Source organism: Phocoena sinus, chromosome 14 (assembly GCF_008692025.1).
Source record: "Phocoena sinus isolate mPhoSin1 chromosome 14, mPhoSin1.pri, whole genome shotgun sequence".
Classification (NCBI taxonomy): Eukaryota; Metazoa; Chordata; class Mammalia; order Artiodactyla; family Phocoenidae; genus Phocoena; species Phocoena sinus.
The window spans coordinates 71,926,381-71,954,175 of NC_045776.1; the positions used below are offsets into that span (position 1 = coordinate 71,926,381).

At 47.7% G+C, this 27,795-nt stretch overlaps 1 protein-coding gene across 1 annotated transcript in view; it reads left to right on the forward strand.

Annotated features, from left to right (window-relative positions):
- The window catches only part of ACACB (acetyl-CoA carboxylase beta), a 146,321-nt gene that overhangs the window by 87,935 nt on the left and 30,591 nt on the right, over positions 1 to 27,795 (forward strand). Inside the window, exons 18-33 of the mRNA XM_032654348.1 lie at positions 175 to 325; positions 1,842 to 1,976; positions 4,295 to 4,441; positions 5,881 to 6,069; positions 7,568 to 7,668; positions 9,228 to 9,316; positions 9,409 to 9,533; positions 13,543 to 13,656; positions 13,824 to 13,937; positions 14,518 to 14,607; positions 17,667 to 17,785; positions 20,497 to 20,634; positions 21,439 to 21,538; positions 21,627 to 21,734; positions 24,882 to 24,938; positions 25,177 to 25,218. Of these exons, the coding sequence (XP_032510239.1) occupies positions 175 to 325; positions 1,842 to 1,976; positions 4,295 to 4,441; positions 5,881 to 6,069; positions 7,568 to 7,668; positions 9,228 to 9,316; positions 9,409 to 9,533; positions 13,543 to 13,656; positions 13,824 to 13,937; positions 14,518 to 14,607; positions 17,667 to 17,785; positions 20,497 to 20,634; positions 21,439 to 21,538; positions 21,627 to 21,734; positions 24,882 to 24,938; positions 25,177 to 25,218 (1,819 nt within the window). The remainder of the gene's footprint in view (positions 1 to 174; positions 326 to 1,841; positions 1,977 to 4,294; positions 4,442 to 5,880; positions 6,070 to 7,567; positions 7,669 to 9,227; positions 9,317 to 9,408; positions 9,534 to 13,542; positions 13,657 to 13,823; positions 13,938 to 14,517; positions 14,608 to 17,666; positions 17,786 to 20,496; positions 20,635 to 21,438; positions 21,539 to 21,626; positions 21,735 to 24,881; positions 24,939 to 25,176; positions 25,219 to 27,795) is intronic.

A 27,795-nucleotide genomic window follows, 5' to 3' on the forward strand; every position in this document is an offset into this window, starting at 1 on the left:
AACTGTCAAATGCTACCATTTGGGAAAAATGGAGTAAGTCCCTCAAACCACACGCAGGGTGATGCTCCCGGCTGCCTTTAGGAAGGGAAGAGGCTGTCGAAACCCTGACTCGGGCATCTGGGTCGACGGTCCTCCCCAGTCTCCCCACCACCTCCCCACTCCTTCTCTCTCCAGTTACCGAATCACCATCGGCAACAAGACGTGTGTGTTTGAGAAGGAGAATGATCCCACGGTCCTGAGAGCCCCTTCGGCGGGGAAGCTGATACAGTACATGGTGGAGGACGGGGACCACATCGAGGCTGGGGGCAGCTATGCTGAGATAGAGGTGACCGCAGAGCTAGCCCCCTGGGAGGGAGGGAGGGCTGCAGCCAGGTCTCCCTTACACCCCCTCCCCCAGGGAGGGCCATCTGCCAATGCTGCTTCACCTAAGCCAACAGACCTCCCCTCTCACCTGGGCTGTCATCTGCAGATTCCTAAGAGAGCCATGTGTGTGGGGTTCAGCCCCAATTCCCTGCAATATCCAAAGGGGAAAAAAAATGTCAAAAATGTACACCTCCCCGGGAGTGAGTAAGAACCGATGAACGATCATGATGGGGACAATTAAAAAGTGGTAAGCCGGACTTCCCTGGTGGCGCAGTGGTTGAGAGTCCGCCTGCCGATGCAGGGGACACGGGTTCGTGCCCCGGTCCGGGAAGATCCCACGTGCCGTGGAGCGGCTGGGCCCGTGAGCCACGGCCGCTGAGCCTGCGCGTCCGGAGCCTGTTGCTTCGCAACGGGAGAGGCCACAACAGTGAGAGGCCCGCGTACCGCAAAAAAAAAACAAACCAGAAAGTGGTAAGCCAACAGAAGCAAAGCACTTCCCGCGTGGCAAGCACTATTGTAAGCATTTTATCCGTCTTTAATTACCTTCTTTAATCTTCCCAGCAATCATATAAGTTGGACACAAGTGGGACCCCCATTTTGTACATGGAGACACGGGCCCCAGGCAGGCTAAGGAGCTCACTCAAGGTCACATGAAGCCAGGATTCAAACCCGGCCTCCATTCTCTGCTGCCCAGGAAAATAGTGATTTTTGTAATGAAAATATAGCAGCGGTAGTAGCTGACGCTTGTCGGCCTCCTACTGTGTGCCATCCTGCTTCATCCTTATCAGCGCCCTGTGAGGCAAGACTGTCATTTCCTCCCATTTTACTGTTGGGAAAACTGAGGCTCAGAGAGGGGAAGGCACGTGTGGAGATCACAGAGTGATGGGTGGGAGCAGGGTTCCATCCCAGGCCTGGCTGACTTGGGTGCCCAAGCTGTGAACTTCTGAGCAAAGGGTGGGACATTCCTGTCGGTCTGCAGCCCACACGTGATAACAAAACTCATTACGTCCACACGGCCCGACTCTCAGACCAGTTCAAGGGGCTGATGACTGTACTGCAGTCATGTTCTTCATTCCCCAGAGGGTTTTCTCACTGCCTTTAAAGACCGGAGCTGGTCACAAAATGCACCGCATTTTAGGAATGTATGTGTCAGTCACCCTACATCATATGATTCATCTGTATTTCTAAGAGAGAGGCCTTCCTTTGGAAATAAAGATCAGTTTCCATGTCTGTAAAATGGGCACAATGAGCACCTGCCTCTCTGGCTGGCTTTGCAGATGGAAAAAACTTATGCCCAGCACCGTGCCTGGTACACAACAGATTGTATAAATGCTGGTTCCCTCTCTCCCCTCCACTTGAACTCTGCCCACGGAGTCATTCAATGTAAATGACACGGTCCGTGCTCCAGAGTTACTAGTTTGGGGTGACACCGGCCAGTCCTAGTGGGCTCCATCTAATTTCTTCTTTCTGCAAAACAGGTGATGAAGATGATCACGACCCTGAATGTGCAGGAAAGTGGCCGGGTGAAGTACGTCAAGCGCCCAGGGGCTGTGCTGGAAGCAGGCTGTGTGGTGGCCAGGCTGGACCTCGATGACCCTTCTAAAGTGCACCCGGTATGTGGCACCCGGCACAGCTACCCCGTGAGCCAGATAGGCTTGTGGCCCCGGCTCTCCCGCCACCACCCGCTCCCAGCAGCCAGCACGATGGGCGTAGGACTGTGCCTGTGCTCACATCCTTCTCAGCAGCTTCCCATCCCACTTAGAATAAAAGCCATGTGTTTCCGATGATCTCCAAGACCCCCCTTGAGCTGTGCCCTGCTTTCTTCCCTGGCTTCATCTCCTCCCCCACTACCCCTCCCTTAATGTAATGCTCCAGACCCATCCCCCTGGGGCCAGCTCCCTCTGCCTGGAAGAACCTTCTCCCAGACGCTTACAGGGAAAGGGTTCTTCCTGTGAACTTTGACGCAAACATCATCCCCCCAGTGCGTTATGTAGAGCTGTCAGGTCTCCGTGACATGACATGACTTACCCTCCTAGAGTGAGCCAGGCCTGCGGGGAGCTGGCTTGCCATCTATGCATGTAATTTTGTTTTCTCTACAATAATTAGTGTATATGCCCAGGAGAAAAGAAAAGCTAGAAAAGCATTTTTTTTTAAATCAAATCGACTCTTTTCTTCAGACTATTCTATTAGTTTCATTTGTTTTCTTCTCCTTCTTTTCATTATTCTTTTTAGAGGGTCCCCAAAGCTAGAAATAGACTGAGCTTTGTTAGATCACCAGGAAGGTCTGTGCTTGCTTTGTGATTCCTTTTAGCAAACGTTTCCCGGGCTAGGTTCTTGAGACAGCGCCCAGCCACAGGTCAGGAGGCTCACAGATGCCCGTGAGAAAGACAGGCAGATAAGCCTTTGTAATTCAGCTCAGTAGGTGCAGTCAGAGGGACTGCGCTTGGCCGCTGGCTGTGAGAGCCCAGGTGGAGAAGCCAGCAGCAGATTGTGGAGAGGGGAAACCCTCCGGTTAATCTTCAAGGGTGAGAGGAGCCTGCAGGGTTGGGAGTGGAGTTGAGGGACAGGAAGCTGAGGGTTCTGGGCCAGCAGAATAGCATGCCCCAGCTCCTGGGTCCCAGCGCCTCCCACAGTTGGTGTTGAGTGGATATTTGTAGAATAAATTAACAGACGAATAGATACATTAAGGCAGTGTTGCCCCTTTGGGGAGCTTTTTATTTGGGGATCCTTTAAGGCTACATGTTTATGATTTACAAAAAGCACGTACACGGGCTTCCCTGATGGTGCAGTGGTTGAGAGTCCGCCTGCCTATGCAGGGGACACGGGTTCGTGCCCCGGTCCGGGAAGATCCCACATGCCGCGGAGCGGCTGGGCCCGTGAGCCATGGCCACTGAGCCTGCGCGTCCGGAGCCTGTGCTCCGCAACGGGAGAGGCCACAACAGTGAGAGGCCCGCGTACCGCAAAAAAAAAAAACAAAAAAAAAACACGTACACTTGCATGACAGTTTCCTAAATTTTCACCTTGCTAGGCATTCATCTTTGGGGTTCGAGTGAGACTGAAATAAATAGAAAAAAACAGGAAGATGATCTTGGTTTGAAAGCAAAGCAAAACAAAAACATCTGTCGACAAAAATAATAAACAGTCTTTAATAGGAATAGAAAAGAGTTTATTTGAACCAAACTGAGGACCATAGCCCGAAAGACAACCTTTCAGATAACTCTGAGGAACTGCTCCCAAGGAGCATTTTTTTCAGCACAGTTTTATGTCTTGTCAGAACAAAGAACATGAAACAAGTCAGGGGTACATTCCTTCAAGGTTCCAGGACACACACACACACACACACACACACCCAAAAACAACAGATCAGCACGTACACAGCGAGTCCATATGGCCTTGGCACCTGGGAAGGGAATCTTATCATCAAAGGAGAACCAGCATTGGCGTCCGAGGAAGGGAGGCATTTCATCTTTATTTTTAACGTGGACATTCTTTACTTCTGGTCAGTGTGCCCTTTTCTTTAATAATTAAAGCTCATGTACAGTGTATGTTTGATTGGCTACAAACTGGCTGCTCTAGTTAGCATGAGATTCAAGTTAACTCATGTAGAAGCCAGAATGACTTCCCCAGATCTCAACATGCGAACATTTTTTTTTAATCACATCTAATGCCCTCCAAAATTATTTGGGGTACATAATTGACTCTGACATTTGTAAAGGGGAAGATTTGGAAACCTCACAGGGGTGTGAATGTAGCAATTTTAACTTTCCAATACAATGTTTTCTTCTGTACCCCCCTCCCCCGCAGGCTTCATAACCGCATTATGTGTATTGTGTATATTATGTGTTGGTAGCTCTGCCTCGGCCCTTGGCTTGTATGTCTCATTCAGAGGCCGCAGTGGCCTTGACCTCTGACTCCTGTGGTGTCCCATCAGGCTGAGCCATTCACGGGAGAGCTCCCCTTGCAACCAACGCTGCCCATCCTCGGAGAGAAACTGCACCAGGTTTTTCACAGTGTCCTGGAAAATCTGAGGAACATCATGAAGGGCTACTGTCTGCCGGAGCCTATTTTTAGCATCAAGGTGGGTCACGTGTGCAGGGTAGGTGTGTATCACACACACGTGCATAGGTCCGTATGAGAGCCAGAAGATCCCAGAGATCTTTATTGAGGTAAGAAATGAGAAAATGATTCATCCTCTGTTGTTTCTACCAAGGACCTATTCTCAGGAAATTCCTCAGTTTCATTGTAAACAGCAGCGTATGTTTCTCTCTGATTATAAACTGTTGTAAAGGTGACATTGCTTTTTGGGGTTGGGTTCAGCTCAACACGGAGAATGTTCACATAGTAAGTTAAGAAAGGAGTCGATGTGGGTCACCCTCTTAAAGAGACAGCGAGGAAGGGCTTTGTCCAGAAACACAACTCTGTTCATCATCCCAGGGTCCCGTTGTCTGTAGAGAGACAAGTCCTCAAATTTTCAGACCTCCGTGAAAGACCCATGCTGCTAAACTCAACGTCAGTAACTGTAAAACTGTGCTACATCACATTCCATCCCAGAGAAGCCAATCACAGTGTTGGCGGTCATAGTAATAACTCAGCCCTTGTCCTGTACATGCTATGTGCCATCTACTACTCTAAGTACTTGAACCTTATTAAGTCGTTTCACCGTCCCAACAACCTAGGAGGTAAGAACTGTTATTATTTCCATTTTACAGGTGAGGAAACTGAGGCACAGAGAGGCTACAAAATTTGCCTGGTTTCACCCATGAAGAGGCGAAGAGGGGACTTGAACCCTGGACCCCTAGCTTCAGAGTCCATGCACTTAGCCCCTAGGTTATGCTGCTTAATTGCTAGAATTACAACATTTTTTAAAGTCTTTGCACTTGCCTGTGTGTGCATGGTTTCATTTTCAAAACTTACAACCACGTTATGGGGTTGGTGCCATTATCCTCCCCATTCAAAGACCATCAACAGTTCTGCTTCCGGGTGAGCCGGAAGCAGTGCAATGCAGCTGTTAAGAGTCTCTGAGTCTGCCTGAGTTTGCATCCTGGCTTTGCTTCCTACTAGCTGGGTGACTTTGGGTAACTTAATTAACCTCTCTGTGTTTCAGTTTCCTCAACTGGAAAATGCAAATAATGATTATTCCTACTTCATAGGGTTGTCTTTGAGGATCAAACGAGAACATGCAAATCCAGGTCCTAGAACAGTGTCTGGCACAAAGCCAGTGTCCCACAAATGTTTGCTTTTCCCAGTGCCTGGTGTTCTATCCCCACACCAGGTTGGCTGTTTGGATGCATGGAGAGGGGAGTGGGGCCTTCCTGGGTCAGGAAACTGGGTGTTCATTCCCCCTGTGGTCAGGGGGCCATTCTACTCTGGACTGTTCCACAGACCACTGGGTCTAGATCTTTGGCCACTCAAGTGCACGGGGCCTGGATGGGCTGAGTGTGTCAGCCGCCCCGTGGTGGGCGGCCGTGCCCATGCCCCCAGCACAGCCTTGGGCCGACTCTGTGCTCCCCGCTGCAGCTGAAGGACTGGGTGCAGAAGCTCCTGATGACCCTGCGGCACCCAACGCTGCCACTGCTGGACCTGCAGGAGATCATGACCAGCGTGTCGGGCCGCATCCCCGCCCCCGTGGAGAAGGCTGTCCGCAGGGTGATGGCCCAGTACGCCAGCAACATCACCTCGGTGCTGTGCCAGTTCCCCAGCCAGCAGGTGGGTGGCCCCCACCCCCACCCCAGCCCCGCTGGGAACTTGTCTCCCCATCAGTGCGGACGTCCGGTCTCTGATCAAATCGGGCTTCACGAGACCCACTTACAGCCAAGATGCTGGGGACTGAGAGTTTTCTTTCACGCCTTCTCTGCAGGATCGCAGCATTTCCCCCAAAACAACAGTTGTTTAGAGGAACATAAACAGTTATTAGGCCTCACTCTGTATAACTCGGCTTCGGAGCAGGAGTCAGCAGTTGGTGCAAACAGAGTGAGCGTTTTCCAAAAATACGCTGGCTGACACAGTAGAGGACATTGTGAGTTCTTCTTGCCAGTGTGTCGTACTGATTCTCCCCCTCTGCTTTGTGTAAGGTGACAATCTTGGGGCTATACGTATATACAATATTATTTAAGAATGGAAACCATTCCCGGGTAGTATCAGAAATCTCCAATAATTCTACAATGGCCTCGTTTTGTTCTTTTTTGGGGTCGCTTTTATCAGGCGTTTTAAAGGAAATCTGCATTTTGAAGAGCCATCTCTTTTTTATCTTCATGACCTCTGCCTGGTTATAAGGGGCTGCCTCCCACCATCACCCCACCCACATGTCAGCAATTTGGGGCACCCGAGGTCAGTGTAAGTCAGTTTATTCCCAGAGGTCAACCTCTAGGTTGGAGTATCGTTCGGCCATAAAAAGGAATGAAATACTGATTCATGCTACCCCAGGGGTGAACCTTGAAAACGTGATGCGCAGTGAAAGAAACCAATCATTAAGGACCACGTGTTGCCATTTACACAAAACATCCAGAACTGGCAAATCCATGGAGAAGAGGAAGTAGATCAGTGGTTGCCAGGGTCTGGGGCCAGGGGGGTTGGCGAGTAGCTGCTAATGGTTATAGGATTTCTTTTGGGGGAGAAGAAAACGCTCTGAAATTGGATAGCGGTGATGGTTGCACAGCTCTGTGAATGTACTACAAAGCGCTGAATTAATTGTACACTTTAAAAGAAGGTGGGCGGAAGATGGCGGTATATGAATTCTATCTCAACTAGAAAATAATGAAAACAAAGCTCTCAGGGACCCCAGCTGAGAAAAATACATGTTGGGACCTTCTGGGAATTCGTTATTGATGCAGGTTTTTCATTACATGTTTTTTTTGTCGCCACAGACAACATGCCAATCGCATTAAATCTAACTGTAAAAATAGGACCCCCATAGCCAACACCCTCATACTCCCTGGGGTTGGAAATTCCCTTCTCCTCTTTCCCCAGAGCATTTGTATTTGTGGAGAGGGATGTGGTGCGTGTCTTTATGTGATTGTTGTCATTCTGAGCTCTTGAGTCCTCTTGAGTGGGGCGTGCAGAGGGCCAAAGGGCTTTGGGGCTGGAATTTTAAATTTTTGAGTGGGATCCCCATGGGAGCCTGTGGTGGGTCCTTCTGGTGACGTCTGCGTGGCAACCAGATTGTGTGGTTTGAGTGGCCTGTGACCTGTCCTGTTTTCCCATGCAGATAGCCACCATCCTGGACTGCCATGCGGCCACCCTGCAGCGGAAGGCCGATCGGGAGGTCTTCTTCATGAACACCCAGAGCATTGTGCAGCTGGTCCAGAAGTGAGTCCTGGGCCCTCCTTGGGGTGTGGTTATCACACTCAGTTATCCATGTATTGCCCCAGGGTGGTGCTATCTTAAGGGCAGGCTCAAACTGAGAGACAGTGCCTGGGGTCCGATACCCCAGTTACAGCCCCAGCACAGCCCTTCCTAACATCAGAACAAAGCAACACCCTTTACCTCCGTGAATCTCAGTTTGCCAGTCTGTAAAATGGGGATAAAAACACTTCACACACCATAAGTCATTTTGAGCTATGAGCAGATTGATTTTTGTAAAGTGCTGACACATAGTGAGTCCTTGTGGTAGCTTTGATTATGAGACAGTGGGATGAGGTGGCTTTATAGGCTGTAAAGGATTATACAGATTATCCTTGCGGTTTTGGGGGATCCTTGCAAAGGAGGAGTTGGCGAAGAATTTGTATTTTATCTTAAGTAGTTCTTGAGCAGGGAGAACTATTCTGATGATAAAAAGAACTGCCCTTTTGCATGAAAACTCTACCCAGCAAGAAAGCTTTGCCTATAAAGACAGAATCCAAACATTCTCAGACTTCAGCGAATTAATTCAGTGCATGTTAGCCATGTGGCAGAAACTATCAGAGGTACAGAGGATATAGGACTATAGGAAAATGCCGTCCTTTTCAGGGCGCTCCCTGGCTCATGGGGACTCATACTAACAATATAGGATCGCAGCTGAGGAAGGAGATTTGAGTTTGGATTCCCCACAAAGTGAGAGTCACAGCTGGATCTGCAGGATCACTTTGCCTCCCTTAGACTGCTAACGCTAACCCATCCTTCAGCAATGGAAATGCCTAGGAGAAATGAACAAATGATAAACAAATCAAATTCCATAGCAGGATTTTGTGTGTTAAATATAAATCTCAAAGCTCTGTCTTATGTTGTGTTCGTGTGTGTTTTTAAAATCACATCTGAATAAAAGAGTATTTTAGGTTCTTCCTCTCTTTTGTTGCCATTTGGTGATGCTGGGATGAAGCTGCTTTCAGCTTCCCTAAAACTCAGCATCACATTCTCTTAAAAACTCAATTCCCTGTGTTCTGAAATAGTTTAGAAGCGAAATGGTTTAAGGAACATCCAGGTTACCATTTGGTTTTAAAAGGGAAATGAAATTTACACAGGGATCTTTTGGTAAATGTCCTTCAAGTTTTGTTTTGTTTTGTTTTCCAATCTGTCTTTATACATTGAGTGGTTAATTGAAAATTTTTGCTTTTCAACCATGCATGCAAGGCTGACCCCTTTCAGCATCCCAGCTCTGTAAGTGTTTTTCCTTCTCTCTGGGGATGGGCAGGCATCATCCAAAGGCTCAGGCTTGGCCTCTCGTTGGATGTGTGACCTTGGGCAAGTCACTGCTCTCTCTGGCCTGCAGAGTTATTAGCACAAATGAACTAACTCACACATCCCTCCCAGGCCTAAAGATTAGAGGGAGCAGCCTCCAGTTTCTTTATTAGTGTTTCCTCCTTTTTCAAATCATAAAAGTCCTGGCTGTGGATAACTCCGGCACCCCGGGAAGTAGTTGATCACTAAGCCAGCCTTCCCTTCCTCCCCAGATACCGCAGTGGGACCCGGGGCTACATGAAGGCGGTGGTGTTGGATCTCCTGCGAAGATATTTACTGGTTGAGCACCATTTCCAACAAGGCAAGAGTCGCCACCGCAAGCATTGGTGACAAGCCCAGGGGGGCAGGAGGGACCCTGAGCCTTACCCCACGTGGCCTTTTGTCTCCCTGCAGCCCACTATGACAAGTGTGTGATAAACCTCAGGGAGCAGCTGAAACCAGACATGTCCCAGGTGTTGGACTGCATCTTCTCCCATGCGCAGGTGGCCAAGAAGAACCAGCTGGTGATCATGTTGATCGTAAGCAAGAAAAGTCACCCTTTACCCAGAGTGGGGGTAGCTCAGGGCTCCACCGACTTTTTCTGGAAAGGGCCAGAGAGTAAATATATTAGATTTAGCCCAGGATATGGTCTCTGTCCTGACCTCTCAATGCTGCTGTGGCACAGTGAAAGCAGATGGGCATGGCTGTGTCCCAATAAAACTTTGCTTATAAAACTAGGCAGTAGGTAGGATTTGTTGACCCCTGGGGAAGATCATGACTAACCCACAAAGCACCTACTGTGTGCCAGGCACTCCTGACATGCTTTACAAATACTAACTTGTTTAATTCCCTAAGCAGCCCTAGGAGGTCGATACCGTTCTCATCCTCCTTTGACAGAGCACAGAGAGGTGAAATCACTTTCCCAAGGGTACCCAGCTTATAAGTGCAGAGCTGCGATTTGAACCCACAGCATGGCTCCAGAGTCATGAGCTATGATTAGTCAAGGGGTATTGGATTCTGAGTCTTCCGGTAGGGCTTTCATTTTGCCTTCTTGGTGAAGCGTGGAATGTCTTTGTTCTTATTTCTCCTCCTACCGGGTAATAATTAGCAATCCTTTATAGCTAAAGATTTTTTTCCTTGACGTGACTTAGAAAATGCAGGATCAGCAGATAGTAGCAGAGACTTGGGCTTGGCTTATAGCAGGAAGGGGTCGGCAGATTTTTTTTCTGTAAGGGGCCAGAGAGTAAATATTTCAGGCTTTGGCCATGCAGCCTATGTTGAAACTACTCAGTCCTGCCATTGTAGCGTGAAAGTGGCCATAGACAATATGTGAATGAATGAGTGTGGCTCTGTGCCAATAAAACTTTATTTACAAAACTGGGCAGTGGGCCAGATTTGGGCCTGGGCTTATAAGGCAGTTAACACCCTAACAAAATGGATTCATAAATATTGATATTTTTGTAAAGAATCATTTAAAAATCTCCTAATGCAGCATGAGATTCTCTTAATCCAGGCTGTACTTGAGAACCACCTGGGGTGGGGGTGGGGGAGCTTTTAAAAAATACAGATGCCCAGGCCCCACCCTTGGTCCATTAACTCAGGGTTTCTGTGGATGGGGCCCAGGCATTAGTACTTTCTGAAAGCTTCTCCAATGGGAAGTTTAAACGGGGACTGTATATTAGATAATAATATTGGTTTAGTGTTCAATTTTTGGAGTGTTTTAACAGTTCTACAGTTAGCTGGGAAGAGATCTTTTTTCTCAAGGGGGTACATTCTGAAGTAGTGGGAAGGATCATGGTGTCTGCAACTGAAAGAGAGAAAGAGAAAAGAGTGAGAGAATGTGTTTGTGTGTACAGGCATGCACGTATGCTTACTAGAAAAGCAAATGTGAAAGTTTAGCAATTGCTGAATCTGGATAATTTTCGATGTACTGATCTCCTGTAGTTTTGAAGTTCTTCAAAATTAAATTTGGAGGACTTCCCTGGTGGTGCAGGGGTTAAGAATCTGCCTGCCAGTGCAGGGGACACGGGTTCAATCCCTGCTCCAGGAAGATCCCACATGCCACGGAGCAACTAAGCCCATGCACCCCAACTACTGAAGCCCGCGAGCCACAACTACTGAGCCCGCATGCCACAACTACTGAAGCCCACGTGGCTAGAGCCCGTGCTCCACAAGAGAAGCCACCGCAGTGAGAAGCCCGCACACCGCAACGAAGAGTAGCCCCCGCTCGCTGCAACTAGAGAAAGTCCGCGCACAGCAACGAAGACCCAATGCAGCCAAAAATAAATAAAATTTAAAAAAAATTAAATTTGGGAGGCAGGATCCCCAAGTGATTGCAATATGCAGCCAGGATTGGGAACTTAAGACCAAGGACATATCTAGTCTTGGGGAGAATTTCATTGCTAAAATAATATAACCCTTTTCTCAAAGTACCTTCTTTGGATGGAGTCTTTTTAAGTGTGAGTGTCTGTAAAACAGAGGATGCCTATAATTTATTACAGTCCACTCACCATTTGTTCACAGGCCAGGGCTTGGGTCTGTGGGTTATTCTGCTGTTTGCTACTCTTTGTGTACATAATAACTCTCTTTTGGGCGTGAAGTTCTTAAAAATGATGTTCATCAGAGGATGGCCTGGGGAAGAGGACAGCCTGGTGGAATGGCCCCCAGATCAGAGACCTAGGGCAGTGCCAGGGACTTCTTGGTGAAGGAGGCTAAAAATGTTGTAGCAGGTGTGGTTTGGGGGTTATATGTGAGATTCATTATTCTTCTGGCTCTCTTGTTTCCATTTGCTAGAAAATGGTGAGTTCTTTGCATTTGACGGTATTTGATGCTTTGGAGATTTTGAGCAAAGACTTGTTAATTGAGTGATTACTTGGAAATGAAATTGTTTTGAGTCTTTACGGGGAACCTCATTTCTGAATGTCAATTCAGTGGTCATAGGACTTTGCTAATGACAAAACGAAGAAAACAAAACATGATGCTGTGAACTAAAATGTACGCCATGGGACCACTTCACAAAAGTTAACAAGAAAGAGAGAGAGTATTTTAGACTTTTGTGTGTAGAGTGTGGTGGCCAGATTTTAAAATTTTTCATACAAAACTTGTCTTGAGTCTTTTCTCTCTTATTTATTTTTTATTCCTATCTTTGGCCATGCCACACGGCTTGCAAGATCTCTCCCAACCAGGGATTGAACCCAGGCCACGGCAGTGAAAGCCCAGAATCCTAACCACTAGGCCACAGGGAACTCCTGAGTCTTTCCTCTCTTAGGAAACCACTAGCCTGGTTGTTGGACAGTGCCTACGTTCTGTGCTATCCTTGGAACCACAGGCTGGTGGAATGATGGAGACTAATGCCACTGCCACTTGATAAAGCAAATCAGAATTTGGGAGGGAGAGAAAGCTTAGAATAATTTCCCACGAGATTTCTTCAGCAGTGACATGCTGTGTGTTTATGTACAAGTGTGAAATATTAATATGTTAAGAAAAATTTTTTTCTGATTGTAAAAACAGTGTAGTCTCATTCTAATTAGGAAAATACAGAAGCAGATGCGGAAAAGAATGACCCCTGGCACCACCACCTGGTGACCACTTGGAGAACGGCCTGGTGCAAGGAAGGGGGGGTGTGATGCCCAGGCATTCAGATTCCCAGCATTCATTGTTCTGTCTTTGTGGGTATTGAGGGAGTATAAGCTCTGAGCCGTTACCAAGCCCTTCTTGCATTTAGGGCATAAGAGGAGTTGCAAAGACCAGTCACATGCGGCCCTGGTCTCCAGCAGAAAGGTCCCTTGTTCAGAAGCAGAGAGGAGGGATGCACATAGGAACCCTCATCCCTCCCTCTTCTGCAAGCTCCACCTCTAGATCTTCTCTCTTGCAGGAAGCCTCCCTTGACCTCTCCAGGCCCTAGATGCTCCCCTCACACTGGGGCTCCTGGAGGGTAGCTTACACACCCTCACCAAAGCCTCCCATGTGGCCCTTACTCTTTATTCATACCTGCCTCTATTTCCCCTCATCCCTCTTCTCTGAAACTGAGCTCCATAAGTCAGGCAACAACGTTTAGAGGAAAGAGGGAGAGGCCATAGCGACAGGAGAGCCCTGGGTTCAAATCTGGCTCTGCCTCGCACATGCTTGGTAGCCTTGGGGCAAGGCACGTTGCCTCTCCGAGCCTCAGTTTCCTCATCTGTAAAATGGGAATCACGTAGTAACCTGTCAGTGGGTTGGGGGCATTTGAGGAAATGAGTGGAAAGGGTCTAGCTGCTTGCCCGGCCATAGTAAGTACCTGATAAGTGCTGGCCATTAACAGTGATGCAGGCAGAGACTTTGTTGTCTTTTTCTTCATGCCAGGAATTTAGGGCACGTTTTGGGGTGGATGAATGGGAGAGTGAATGAGTAGGGGGGTACTTGGTGGAGAGTGGCTAAGGGTATGTGTATCACACCGGGCAGGTTTGCGGGGGCAGCCGCACCCCCACCCCCCTGGCCAAGGGTGAATGCTGGCCTGTTTCCTTCTGGTAGAACAGAGAGCCATTTGGATTTTGTTTCTCTCCCCCAAAGGATGAGCTCTGTGGCCCAGACCCTTCCCTGTCGGATGAGCTGACCTCCATCCTCAGCGAGCTCACTCAGCTGAGCAAAAGCAAACACTGCAAAGTGGCCCTCAGAGCCAGGCAGGTAGGGCCTCCTCCGGCCGTGGTCCCCGCCGTGCATGCTGTCACAGGGCGCCGTCCTTCCCCACCCGCGGCCCCCACCGTGCATGGCCCCTCTGCTGCAGGGCCCGCCCCTTGGCTCCTCCCCATGAGGATGGCTCACCCCAGCCCCTCTGTCCCCTCCCCCTGCAGGTCCTGATTGCCTCCCACCTCCCCTCCTATGAGCTGAGGCACAACCAGGTGGAGTCCATTTTCCTGTCTGCCATCAACATGTACGGCCACCAGTTCTGCCCGGAAAACCTCAAGGTGAGGCCACCTCCATCCATCCACTTGGCAGAGAGCATACGCCGTGGCCCACGTGGGGCCCGGGGGTGGGGAAGCGGGCTACCCCTTCCCTCGATGGGCTGGCACTCTGGTGCGGGGCACAGTTGCCAGCTCCAGTGGTTTAGTCCAGTGTGGCCAGGGCTGCCCAGGGGAGGCTCTGGGAGAGGTTGAGTCCTGCAGGATGGACAGGGCCTCAGGCGGCAAGGCTCTCCCAGGAGGTGTGATGTTAAAAGGTCATGTGTGATGGAGCTTATTGGAAGCTGGGAGCACTCACGTGGTTGGGTCATGGCTTCATCTTCCCAGGGCTCCCCCACCCGCTAAATCTGCCTCATTCACAGGCTTCCAGGCACCCCCTCCCCATCTGGAGCTGGGAGCCCTGGGAGCAGTCACCCCAGAACTGCCTCCATGTTCAGATCTCGTGGGCCTGGGAAATGGGCAACGTTTCGTGATAACAATACGACCAGCCTCCTTAACTGCCCCCATCCCTCCTGCTTATCTGACTGCTGGTTAGAACTTGTTACCATTCCCTTTTCCTTCTTTTTCCCCCTTCCATTTCCTGTAGAAATTAATACTCTCAGAAACGACCATATTTGACGTCCTGCCCACTTTCTTCTATCATGCTAACAAAGTCGTCTGCATGGCATCCTTGGAGGTAAGTAGGAGAGAGGACCCCGTAACAGCACCAGTACTGACCATGCCGGTCCTAACATCCACTGCCCGCCTGCCACATGCCTGACACTGGGCCACGTGCCTGGCAAACGTGATCTTATCATTCTCTGTACAAGGTAGGTCCTGTTACTTACACCTGTCTCACGGAGAAGAGAACGGAGGCTCAGAGAGGTGAAGCAACTTGCTCAAGGTCACACAGCTAGGAAGTAGCAAAACCAGGATTCACATTAGGTCTGTCTTAGTCCAGAGTCCTTGCTGGTAAGCCCTGCTATCTTGTGTGCCATTCTAGCCTCCTCCGGACCAGGCATAGTTAAATATGAACCCCCAAGGGCCAAGTCTGAGGCACTTCATCCAAACTTTCCAACTCACCTGCCTTAGATACCTTTGAAAGACTTTTCCACTTGGAACTATGAGAGCCGGAAGGAGCCTAGGTGACGGTTTAAGGTGACCTCCCTGTGTGTCAGGCAGAGATGAACACGAGCAGTGGCAAAACCTGGATTAGAGCCAGGTTGTCTGCTTCCGCTCTGGTCTTCCTGAATTCAGGGGCTGAGAGGTGTTCGGTTAATTCCAGGACATCACTATGTTTCATCTGCTCTTTCAGAATCCTTTCAAGGAGTTATGAGATGATGGGTGTTTTCAACTTGACTGTCTTCCCCTGGTGATTTCTCCTCATTTCTTCACCTTGACTGTCTTCCCCTGGTGATTTCTCCTCATTTCTTTACCCTCTGAACTTGGAATCTCAGTCCCCTGTGGTGCCCACTCTTCTGCCATCTTTTAGACCCCATGGGTCACCCATCCTGATGCCAGAAGGTTGACTGGGTCTCCATGGAGACCATTTTGGGCTTGTAAGCATGTTACAGCCACTGTCTCTGGGCCTGCAATTTTACCCCTCCCCTGGTTTCAACTCCAAGAACCACTCCAGGCCCCACTCTTTGTTCGCAGCAGTGAGACCTAATACAACTCTTAAGTAGCTACCAAGTGTTTTCCCCCTGTCTTCAGTTTTCACCGGTAATTATTGAGACCTATTGTATTCCAGCTGCTGGGGATACATTAGAGAATAACCATAGTCTCTGCCTTAGTGGAGCTTCTCTGGCTGGGGAGAAACACACACTCAGTATTTCTTTAATTATACATGTGATAGGGCCACAGAGGGAAGATGCAGGCCGTGATGAGAACTGCACAGCAGTACTTAACCTTACCAGGAGGTTCGACTCAGACTTTGATGAGAAAGTGACGTGAAAGCGTCTGAAGAGCAAGTAGGAATTTGTGGGAGGGAGAAGCAGAGAGATTCCAGTCAGCGGCGTGTGCAAAGGTCCAAGCTGTGTGACCTCTGGCAAGTTGCTTTCCTTCTCTGGACTCTTAGATTCTTGCACTTTCGATAGGAATAGTAATGCTGACCTCACAGGATGAGTAAGCATCAGATGGGAGTATTGATCACCATTGTCACCCATCATCCAAACACCTGTCCTATTTAGGGGGTCCTAAGTCTAGGGGTCCTAAGTCAGATAGAAAGCAGCAGCCCACCTTCCCCACTTAATAAAGCGCTGAATCCCATTTATTTCTGTTAGTGATTTTTCTAGGATGCTTTCTTAACACGTTCCATCACTTGGTTGGGCAGTTTTATTGAATAGGATCCAACCTTTTCTTCACGACTCAAGATGAGCATTGTAAACATAAGGTTTTCACTTGGCCTCTTGAGCTGTGTAGAGTTTTGTCCCCGCTTAAAATGTGTCTGGTCCTCCCAGACCACGCCCAGGGTCACCGATTCTCTAGGAAGACTCCAGGACTCAGCATATAGATGTGCTCACAGTTGTGATTTATTACAGCAAAAGGATACAAAGCACAGTCAGCAGAGAGAAAGGGCTCATGGGGTGAAGGCCAGAGGACACCACGCACAAGCTTCCAGTGGTCCTCCAGGCACTTTTAATTCCTTGACAAACCAATTATGGCAACACATGTAAAAGCTGTCTACCACAGAAGCTCATTAGAGACTTAGCACCCACAGTTGTATTGGGGGCTGGTCACATAGGCACTGTCTGCCTGACACATACCAAAATTCTAAACTCACAGGAAGAAAACACATGTTCAACATAAATCATACTGTTTGCATAGTTTAGGCAACGTCAACCATTCCTATCTGGGAATGGTGGGAATCCTCCCTAAATCTGAGTTCTTAGTTGCTAGCAGAAGGCCAGCCTTGCAAGCAGGCCTTTCAAAGGATAGCAATTAGGCCTGCTGTGTTAACTTTTGCTGCACAGTCCCTGGCTTCCCTATTCAATTAAAAAAATTCCCAATGCTTAGACTCTAGAACCATGTGGTCCAATGTGGCAGCCACTGGCCACGCATGGCTTTTTGAACACTTGCAGTGTGGCCAGTCTGATTGAGCTGTGCTTGAAGTGTAAGATACACGCTGGATTCCAAAGACTCAGTATGGAGAAAGAATTTAAAATATCTTAATTTTTAAAAATTGATTACATGTTGAAATGGTAATGTTTTAGGTATTGGGGATGACATGAAATATATTATTAAAATTATATTTAACCTCTAGCCTTTTTTTAAGTATCAACTGGAAAAATCTGAAATTGATTTACAATTGCCTACGTGGCCTGTGTTATATTTCTGTTGGACAGTGTTACTCTAGAGCAGGGGTCAGCAAACTATAGTCAGTGGGCCACATCTGGCCCACTGCCTGGTTTTGTAAATAAAGTTTTATTGGAACACAGCCACGCCCACTCATTTACGTATTGTCAGTGGCACGAATGTATGCCTCCTGTAGTGGAAGCGTGGAGTCTTAACCACTGGACTGCCAGGGAAGTCCCTACAACAGCAGAATTGAGTAGTTGTGATAAAGATATATTCCACAAAAGCCTGAAATATTTAGTATCTGGTCCTTTGCAGAGAAAGTAGCATCCTGAAGAGTGAGCAAATTTGCTGTTAGCTACCACTTTAGGGATCATATTTCAAGATCGTTTCTGGGACCCTTCAGCCTGAGTTTTCTCAGGTGTTGAGGGCACTCCGTCAGCTGTGCTTCTGTTTCATTAGGTTTATGTGCGGAGGGGCTACATCGCCTACGAGTTAACCAGCCTGCAGCACCAGCAGCTCCGGGACGGCACCTGCGTGGTGGAATTCCAGTTCATGCTGCCCTCCTCCCACCCAAACCGGTACAGAGTGGTACCCACCTGGGGGGCCAGCTTGTGCTGCTTTTCTCCCTGACCACTGTAGCCCTGTTTCTGGAGGGACCCAGCAGGGATGTCTGGGAACTGCCGGGAAGACGTCAGGTGCACCACTTCCCCACCCTGGCATCTCCCCCCATCTTTGTTCTCTTGTCTGTAAGATGGAGATAGCCCAGTGCTTATCTCCGGTAGCCACTGCCCACCTGTGGGATATTGAAATTAAAATGCATTACAATTAAATTAAAAATTCAGTTCCTCCGTTGTACCAGCTGCATTCAAAGTGTGCACTAGCCACAAGCTCACATGTGGCTTGTGGCTGCCATGTTGGACGTTGTGGTTCTAGAACATTCCGTCACTGCAGAAAGTTCTATTGGACAGAGTTGTCCAAGACCATGATGAAAAGTAAGTGAAATAAGGCAAAGACAGCATTCAGGGCTGTGCCTGGCATGCAGAAAGTTGATGAATATTAAGGGTCTCTTTGAAGATCACGACTGATACTGTTATTACTGTCTGATGGCATGACGTGGGTCGGGCTCTATGCTGAGTGCTTCCACACTCTATTTCATTCAGACTTATTCCCCACCCCCAAAAAAGAATTGTGACATTTCCCCAATTGAGAGAAAAGGGGACTGACTCTCTGGGGGCCTGGAATCATTTTGGGGGTCTGTGGGAGGGGTGGTGTAAGAACTTTTGAACTTGTCCGCCCCTGAGGAGGAATTCTTTCCCTTTGGATTTCATTGTCATAGCAGTTCAACCCCGTTAGGAAAGGGGGGCCGCCCTCTGAAGGCTGGGGGTCACTCACACCTTGTTTCTTGCAAGAACCTACACGGCTGTCCAGGTTATTGGTTGTGACCCTCAGTATAGACACAGGGTGTTATTATCAGCCAGGGAGACGTTGAGGACCCTAGAGGGCTTCCCTGACTGTCTCAGGCCCTTGCCATTGCTGTCGGCTGGGAGGGCCAGGAGCTTACTTGGAGCCTGCGGCCTTGGCTGCCTCCACAGCCCTGCTCTTGCAGGCCTCTGGGAAGGTCATGAGGGGTGAGGTCTCACCACCCAGCAGGGCCTGGCTGGACCCTCCACACCTGTGTCTGTAGAGCCAGGCACGTTGTGAACTGGGTTGTGAGACCAGAGGAGAGGTCAGGCGAGAGGCCAGCAGGACTTAGGTCCAGGCCCAGGGGGCGCTGAGCATGGCCAAAGCAGGGGAACTCAAGAACACGGCCATGCCTGAGGGGCTGTTGTCCTAGTTCCAGAAAAGTAGCTGGTGAGGCCAAACCTTTCCATGTTTTTGCCAAGAGAAGCAGGAAAGCTAGACTTTAAAAAGAAAATCAAATCCTCAACTTTTCAGTGTGGACAGGTAGTCAGTGTATAAGGAATATATTTAAAATGCTGCGTGCACCAGCGTCTGTCTGGAGCCACAGGGTCCATCTGTGGGCCGAATTCAGCCCATGCCGCCACACCAGTGTGTTACCCCTGCATTCAGCTGTCTGGGAGCAGGGGACCTGGCGGATGGTTTCGGGGTATCCAACAGGAAGGCACACACAGGCCCTGCCCCACCTGGATTGGGGGTCCCCAAGAGCATCCGTGGTTTCTAGAATTCACTAGGAAAATGTCCAGGATTCAGTGTATTTATGCTCGTGACTGTGATTTATTGTAATGAAAGACACAAAGCCCAATCAGCAAAGGGAAAAGGGCCATGGGGTCAAGTTCAGAGGAAGCCAGCGCAAGGTCCCAAGAGTCCTGTCCCAGTGGAATCACCCAGGACATGCCTCATTCTCCCAGCAGGGAGTTGTGACGGTGTGCGCGCAGTGTCGTCCAGCAGCTGGTTACAGGCTCAGCGCGCAGGGTTTTCACAGGGAGCTGGTCACGTGGGCACCCTCTGCTGAGCATGTACTAAAATCCTAGAGTCCAGAAGGAAAGCTCAGCATAAAACCACACGACAGACAACGTGGGCACAGTGAGCCTCCCTCATCACTTAGGGAATGGGGGCAACCCCAAGTTCCTGGACGCCAGCCAAGGGCCAGCCTTGCAAGTAGGTCCCTTTTCCAGGAGAGCAACTCAGGCCTGCTCTGTTGACTCTTTTCTGCCCCCATCTGATGAGCAACCCCTCCTTTGCTTGATTCCAGGGCCCTATCCTAACTCCCCGGGGGACCCATTTGGATTTGCCCCTGGTGTGCAGCCAGCTCTGGGGGCAATGGCCACCTAAACTCCAGCGGGCTGCTGGCCTGGGGGTCAGTTTTGGTTTCTGGCCCTGTCCGTAGGGCGGGTTTGACGGAGGGGAGGGGTTAGGGGAGCAGAAGCCTGGAACGTCTTTCAGAACCAAGGCTGGCCCTTCACCAGCCTCCGGGGGCTGGGGCTCGCCAGGAGAAATTGGCGCCGAGTGCATTCTTACTCTGGCTGAGTTCACTACTATGGATCTATCAGGCGACCGTGTTGGAATTGGACTTGCGTACATGCACATACCGTTCTTTCATTTATTCATTCACGTGTGGAGCTCTTGCTCTCTACCAGGTCCTGAGGAATCAGATGAGACTCCCCAGCCCCTGTCGCTCTACCCCGTCCCTTCCACCCCGATTCTAAGCCCCCCTCTTTCAGAAGGCTCTAATGTGGCGCTGGCTCACCGAAGCTTCCAGGGCAGGAACAGCTCTTGGGGCTAGATCCACGGGTGACTGCCTCACCCCCTACTTGCCACTCCTCTGCAGGCTGGCCGTACCCATCAGCATCACCAACCCTGAACTTCTGAGGCACAGCAAGGAGCTCTTCATGGACAGTGGCTTCTCCCCCAAGTCCCAGCGGATGGGGGCCATGGTTGCCTTCCAGAGATTCGAGGATTTCACCAGGTACCCAGTGTGGCTCAGTCTCCCCAGAACACCCCATGCACAGGGGTTGAGTGAGCTTCCCCTGACCCCCACCCATTCATTGCACACACAGGTGGGGGTGGCCCAGACACATGGCACAGCGAGTTAATAATAACAGAATAATAATATCATCAAAAGTGTGGGCTTTTGTGTCAGCACCTCCTGCTCTTGAATTCTGGCTCTGCACTGCTTCCTGACTATAAGACTCTGAACAAATGATTTCTCTCTGTACCTTCGTTTTCTCATCTGTATAATGGGCATAAGAGAAGGACTTACTTCGTAGGGTCACAAGGAAAATTAAATGAGATAATACATATAAAATATTGTATTTAAACTATAGTTAATATGTAAATAACGTGCTCAAAAATGTCAGCATCGTTGCCCTTTTTTCAACTTGGTCCTGTATATTATGCATCATGCTTGGATTATCTGTTTGCAGCAGCCTTGGGAGGTGTAGTGGTTACTTTTGTTATCCTCAGTTGACTCAGAGGAGTGAGATGAGGTTGCACGGGTCTACCAGCCAGTAAAAGGGGGACCCCAGCCATGCCCCCAACGTGTTGGGAATCATTTCTTTTATTCAGCATCTCAAATCACATAGGTTCATCCTTCCCTTTTGGGAAAGACCCCATCGATGGTGCCTTGGACCTAGTCAGGAACCACAGGAATTCTGCACAGACTTGGATGTGCTTGCAGAGTGGTGGTTGGGAAAGAGTGAGGGTCGGGCCTGACCTATCGCCTTGTGGGACAGCGGCCCCTCAGCCCTCCCTCTCTGCCCCGTGCCCCCAGGAACTTTGATGAGGTCATTTCCTGCTTTGCCAACGTGCCTAAGGACGTTCCTCTCTTCAGCAAGGCCCGTACTTCCCTGTACTCCGAGGATGACAGCAAGGTGAGTGTCTAAGCAGGGAGCAAGCCGAGGAGGGGGCGGGCTGGGGCCCTGGGCCCTTCTACTGCCCACCCTTGGTTTTCTCTCCCAGAGCCTCCGAGAAGAGCCGATCCACATCCTGAACGTGGCCATCCAGTACGCAGACTACCTGGAGGACGAGCAGCTGGTGCCTACTTTCCGGACATTCGTTCAGTCCAAGGTATGCTGGGCAGCCTCTGGTTCTGGGTCCCTGGAGAAGGAGGAAGGGCTCTCCTTCTCCATGTGCCCAAGTCACTTACATAAACAACCATGTATGCATATAACTGTGGGTTGGTTTTATAAACATGTGGTGTCCATTGCCGGCATGGATTCTTACCCAGCAGTAGGGACAGCTGTTCCATATGCTTAATGACCCCAGCTGCAGACAGATGTGGAGCAGCTTGGCAAATGTAGGTAGTAGAACTATGGGGCAGGTGCTGTGTGACCTCCAGCAGGTTACTTTATCTCTCTGATCCTTAAGTTTTCCCATCTGTAAAATGGGATACTTAAGCTCATAAATTAATCACATCTGCCAGGCACACTGTATAGCTGTTAGTTCTTTACCCTCCTGACTTGGTCTCAACTTTAAGAACACTTGGAAATTTTTGGCTGTCGCTTTTTAGTGTGTTTATCTGTACATGTGTTGTATCCCCCATGTTATTCTGGTGGGAGGGACACCTCTTACCTCCTCTGACTTGGCGTCCCTCAGAGGACCTGGCCTGGAGCTTCCTAGGCAGGAGGTGTTGGGTGAATAACGCACGGATGATGCCATGAAAGCTTAGGGACATTATTGTTAGTGAGGTACTTAGCCTTATGTGATTGATTAATCAACAGTGTAATGACGTACATTGTAGAAAATGTTGAAGGGGCAGACGGATCTGGAAAGCTTGCCCCACCATCCAGGGCAGTGACTGTGAGAATCCTGGTATATTTCCCTCTAGCCTGTTTCTTAACAGAGCTGATGTCCTTACTGGACTTTGAGCTTGGCATCCCATGGCTTAGATAAGGCAACGTTTGAGCTGTTGGCAGTTTGCCTGCCCCCTAACCAAATCAGACGATGCTCAAGGTACTTGGTGGTTCTTCCCCCGAGGGGGCAGTGGAGGGGTGTCAGAATCACCTGTGAACAGCCGTGCTATAGGGGGCAACGTGGCTGTGTGTGGGAAGGAGACAGTTCTCTACATATTGACCCAGGAGGATATGCATGAACTAGAAAAGATTAAACGTCTGCGTCTCTGTACAAATAAGTGTTTATACACAGCACACCGAAGAGAGGAAAGTTAGCAGAATATACACCTACCAGGAGAGTGGGAGACATTTTAATGTTACATATTTCTATATTATTTAAAAACTTTTGCACTAAGCAGATACATACGTACACGTTCGCAGACACATACACACACCTGTACATTCACGCACACCTTTCATTGAGAACAGTAATCAGGCTCCCAGTAGAATCCTCTTCATTTTCCAATTTATCCTGTTTTCTTTGCAACCTGCATTCTGTTAAGTGCTTTTTGATTATGTCTCCTTACCTCTTTCTGAAATGGGCTAAGACTATTCATTTCTCCTAGTAATTTTCCTTATCACATGGAGGAATTTAAAAATATCCTTGTTTTCTGGTCTTCTGGGTTTTTTTCCTTTCCCCAGAGAACTATACAGAATAGTATTTATTTCGTTTAGGGAGCAACTAAAAACAGTTTAGTACTTTCCTTGGGTAATTTTTGACTGAAGTCGAATATACACAGCAGTGCACAAATCATTAATGTACAGCCTGATGAATTTGCACAGGGAATTCCCAAGTGTGACCAACATTCAGATCAAGAAATGAATGCTCTGGCCCCTTCTTGAGCCTCTTCCCATCACTACGTCTCCCCCGCCAGAGATAACCAGCCAGTATCCTGACTTCTAATAGTAGAGATTAGTTTTGTCTATTTTAGAGTTTTGTATAAACTAAAGCATATGGTTTGTACTTTTCTGGGTCGGGCTTTTTTATTCAGCTTGTCGTCTTTTTTTTTTAAATACAGCAGTGCCCCATCCCACCAATTTCACTAAAGAGTTCATGAAATGTTAAGATATATATATATATATATATATATATGTAATATGTATGTATATATTAATAGCTTTACTGAATATAATTCACTTAGCACACCCTTCCCCCACTTAAAGTGTACAATTCAGTGCTTATCAGTACAGTAGTCCCCTTTCCTGCAGTTTTGTTTTCTAGTCTCAGTTTCCCACAGTCCTCTGCAGTCTTAGATGGAAAATTCCAGAAATTTTTAAGTTTAAGCAATTTGTAAGTTTTAAGTTGTGTGCCATCCTGCTCCGTCCTGCCCGGATGTGAATCATCCCTCTGTCCAAGCGTGGCCGCCCGTTAGTCACTTAGTAGTCAGCTCGGTTATCCCATCAACTGTCATGGTATTGCAGTACTCATGTTAAGTCACCCTTATCTTACTTAATTATGCCCCCAAAGCACAAGTGATGCTGGCAACTCGGACATGCCGAAGAGAAGCTGTCAAGTGCTTCCTTTAAATGAAAAGGTGAAAATTCTTGACTTAATAAGGAAGGGAAAAAAATGTATGCTGAGTTGCTGAGATCTGTGGTAAAACCAAGTCTTCTATCCATGAAATTGTGAAGGAGGGGAAAAGAAATGCGTGCTAGTTTTGCTGTCGCACCCTAAATTGCAAACATTATGGCCACCGTGAGTGATAAGTGCCTAGTTAAGATGGAAAAGGCATTACATTTGTACAGGAAGATATCTTGAGAGCCCACGTTCACATAACTTTTATTACAGTACATGGCTATAATTGTTCTATTTTGTTATAATTATTGTTAATCTCTTACTGTGCCTAATCTATAAATTAAACTTTATCATAAGTGTGTATATATAGGAAAAAACATAGTATGTATAGGGTTTGGTACTATCCGTGGTTCCAGGCATCCACTGGGGATTTTGGAACGTATAGCTCATGGATAAGAAGGGACTGCTATGTATTCATAGAGCTGTGTAGCCATCATTATGATCATTATGTTTTAGAACATTTTCACCACTCCCACCAAAATACCCATTAGCAGTCACCCCATGTTCCCTCAACCCAAAACCCTTTCCCCTGCCCTGGGCAACCACTGATCTACTTTCTGTCTCTATGGATTGGCCTGTTCTGGGTGTTTCCTATAAATGGGATAAACGGAATTTCATCCACTATGAGGTCTTTGGGGACTGGCCTCTTTCACTCGGCATGCTTTCAAGGTTGATCCGGGTGGTAACATATATCATTCCTTTTTGTGGCCAAATATGATCCCACTGTGTTTTTGGTTTTTAATGCAGAAAAACATCCTTGTGGAGTATGGACTCCGAAGAATTACGTTCCTGATTGCCCAAGAGGTCAGTCTGATTCTCAACACATCTGAGTTTTTCGCATTCTTCGAGACTTGGTGCCATTTGTTTGATGGTTACTCTGTAGATTGGGGTGGAAAAAAAGTCAGTCCCTAGAGAAGAGATGGCTTTCCAAATGATTCATTCTAGAAGTGGACTGGGTTAGGGTTAAAAATCACAAAACAGGTCTATAAATATTCAAATGAGTCTTGCTTGATTTGCCTTTCATATGGATTTCTTTTTGCAGAAAGAATTTCCCAAGTTTTTCACGTTCAGAGCAAGAGACGAGGTATGGTGAAGAGCAACGAACTGGTTCTCACTTCCCTGGGATATTGGATATTCAGCAGGAATAGAGTTCTTAGTCCTTGTGGTGTCCCCGTATTCTAGAACATGCAACTTTTGTGTAGATTCCAGCCTTCCTCTGGGCTGGTATTTCCAGTGAGAGCCCTGTGTCGCTCTGTGGAGCTCAGACCTCACGTTTCCCTCCCTTTCAGCCTTCACTACAGGTTTCTGTCTCACCTGGATACTTTTTGTACTTGCCGGTGTAACTGTAAGACGGTTCTCCCAACCTCTTTTTCTTTTTTTATTTTTAATATCTTTATTGGAGTATAATTGTTTACAATGTTATGTTAGTTTCTACTGTACAACAAAGTGAATCAGCCATACGTATACATATATCCCCATATGCCCTCCCTCTTGAGCCTGCCTCCCAGCATCCCTTTCCCACCGCTCTAGGTGGTCACAGAGCACTGAGCTGATCTCCCTGCGCTATGCGGCTGCTTCCCACTAGCTATCTATTTTACATTTGGTAGTGTATATATGTCCGTGCCACTCTCTCACTCGTCCCAGCTTACCCTTCCCCCTCCCCGTGTCCTCACATCCATTCTCTACGTCTGCGTCTTTATTCCTGCCCTGCCACTATGTTCGTCAGTACTGTTTTTTTAGATTCCATATATATGCGTTAGCATATGGTATTTGTTTTTCTCTTTCTGACTTACTTCACTCTGTATGACAGACTCTAGATCCATCCACCTCACTATAGATAACTCAATTTCTTTCCTTTTTATGGCTGAGTAATATTCCATTGCATATATGTGCCACACCGTCTTTATCCATTCATCTGTCAGTGGACATTTGGCCAACCTCTTTTTCTTATGTTCTTCCAGAACAGTGGTTGGCATACTATGGCTTGCAGGCCAGCCCCCTGTTTTTTTTTTTTTTTTTTAACATCTTTATTGGGGTATAATTGCTTTACAATGGTGTGTTAGTTTCTGCTTTATAACAAAGTGAATCAGCTATACATATACACATGTTCCCATATGTCTTCCCTCTTGCGTCTCCCTCCCTCCCACTCTCCCCATCCCACCCTTCCAGGCTGTCACAAAGCACCGAGCTAATATCCCTGTGCCTTGCGGCTGCTTCCCCCCAGCTATCTACCTTACTACGTTTGTTAGTGTGTATATGTCCATGACTCTCTCTCGCCCTGTCAAAACTCACCCCTCCCCCTCCCCATACCCTCAAGTCCGTTCTCCAGTAGGTCTGCGTCTTTATTCCTATCTTACCCCTAGGTTCTTCATGACATTTTTTTCCCTTAAATTCCATATATATGTGTTAGCATACGGTATTTGTCTTTTTCTTTCTGACTTACTTCACTCTGTATGACAGACTCTAGGTCTATCCATCTCATTACAAATAGCTCAATTTCATTTCTTTTTAAGGCTGAGTAATATTCCATTGTGTATATGTGCCACATCTTCTTTATCCATTCATCCGATGATGGGCGCTTAGGTTGTTTCCATGTCCTGGCTATTGTAAATAGAGCTGCAGTGAACATTTTGGTACATGACTCTTTTTGAATTTTGGTTTTCTCAGGGTATATGCCAAGTAGTGGGATTGCTGGGTCATATGGTAATTCTATTTGTAGTTTTTTAAGGAACCTCCATACTGTTCTCCACAGTGGCTGAACCAATTCACATTCCCACCAGCAGTGCAAGAGTGTCCCCTTTTCTCCACACCCTCTCCAGCATTTATTGTTTCTAGATTTTTTGATGATGGCCATTGTGACTGGTGTGAGATGATATCTCATTGTAGTTTTGATTTGCATTTCTCTAATGATTAATGATGTTGAGCATTCTTTCATGTGTTTGTTGGCATTCTGTATATCTTCTTTGGAGAAATGTCTATTTAGGTCTTCTGCCCATTTTTGGATGGGGTTGTTTGTTTTTTTGTTATTGAGCTGCATGAGCTGCTTGTAAATTTTGGAGATTAATCCTTTGTCAGTTGCTTCATTTGCAAATGTTTTCTCCCATTCTGAGGGTTGTCTTTTGGTCTTGGTTATGGTTTCCTTTGCTGTGCAAAAGCTTTGAAGTTTCATTAGGTCCCATTTGTTTATTTTTGTTTTTATTTCCATTACTCTAGGAGGTGGGTCAGAAAGGATCTTGCTGTGATTTATGTCATAGAGTGTTCTTCCTATGTTTTCTTCTAAGAGTTTGATAGTTTCTGGCCTTACGTTTAGGTCTTTAATCCATTTTGAGCTTATTTTTGTGTATGGTGTTAGGGAGTGATCTAATCTCATACTTTTACATGTACCTGTCCAGTTTTCCCAGCACCATTTATTGAAGAGGCTGTCCTTTCTCCACTGTACATTCCTGCCTCCTTTATCAAAGATAAGGTGTCCATATGTGCGTGGGTTTATCTCTGCAGCCCCCTGTTTTTATAACCAAAGTTTGATTGGGACGGAGGCCACACCCATTAATCACTTACTGTCTCCTGTAGCTTTCTCGCTCCAGCAGCTGAATCGAGTACAGTTGGCCCTCCGTGTTCACGGATTCCACATTCGTGGATTCACCCAACCATGGATGGAATC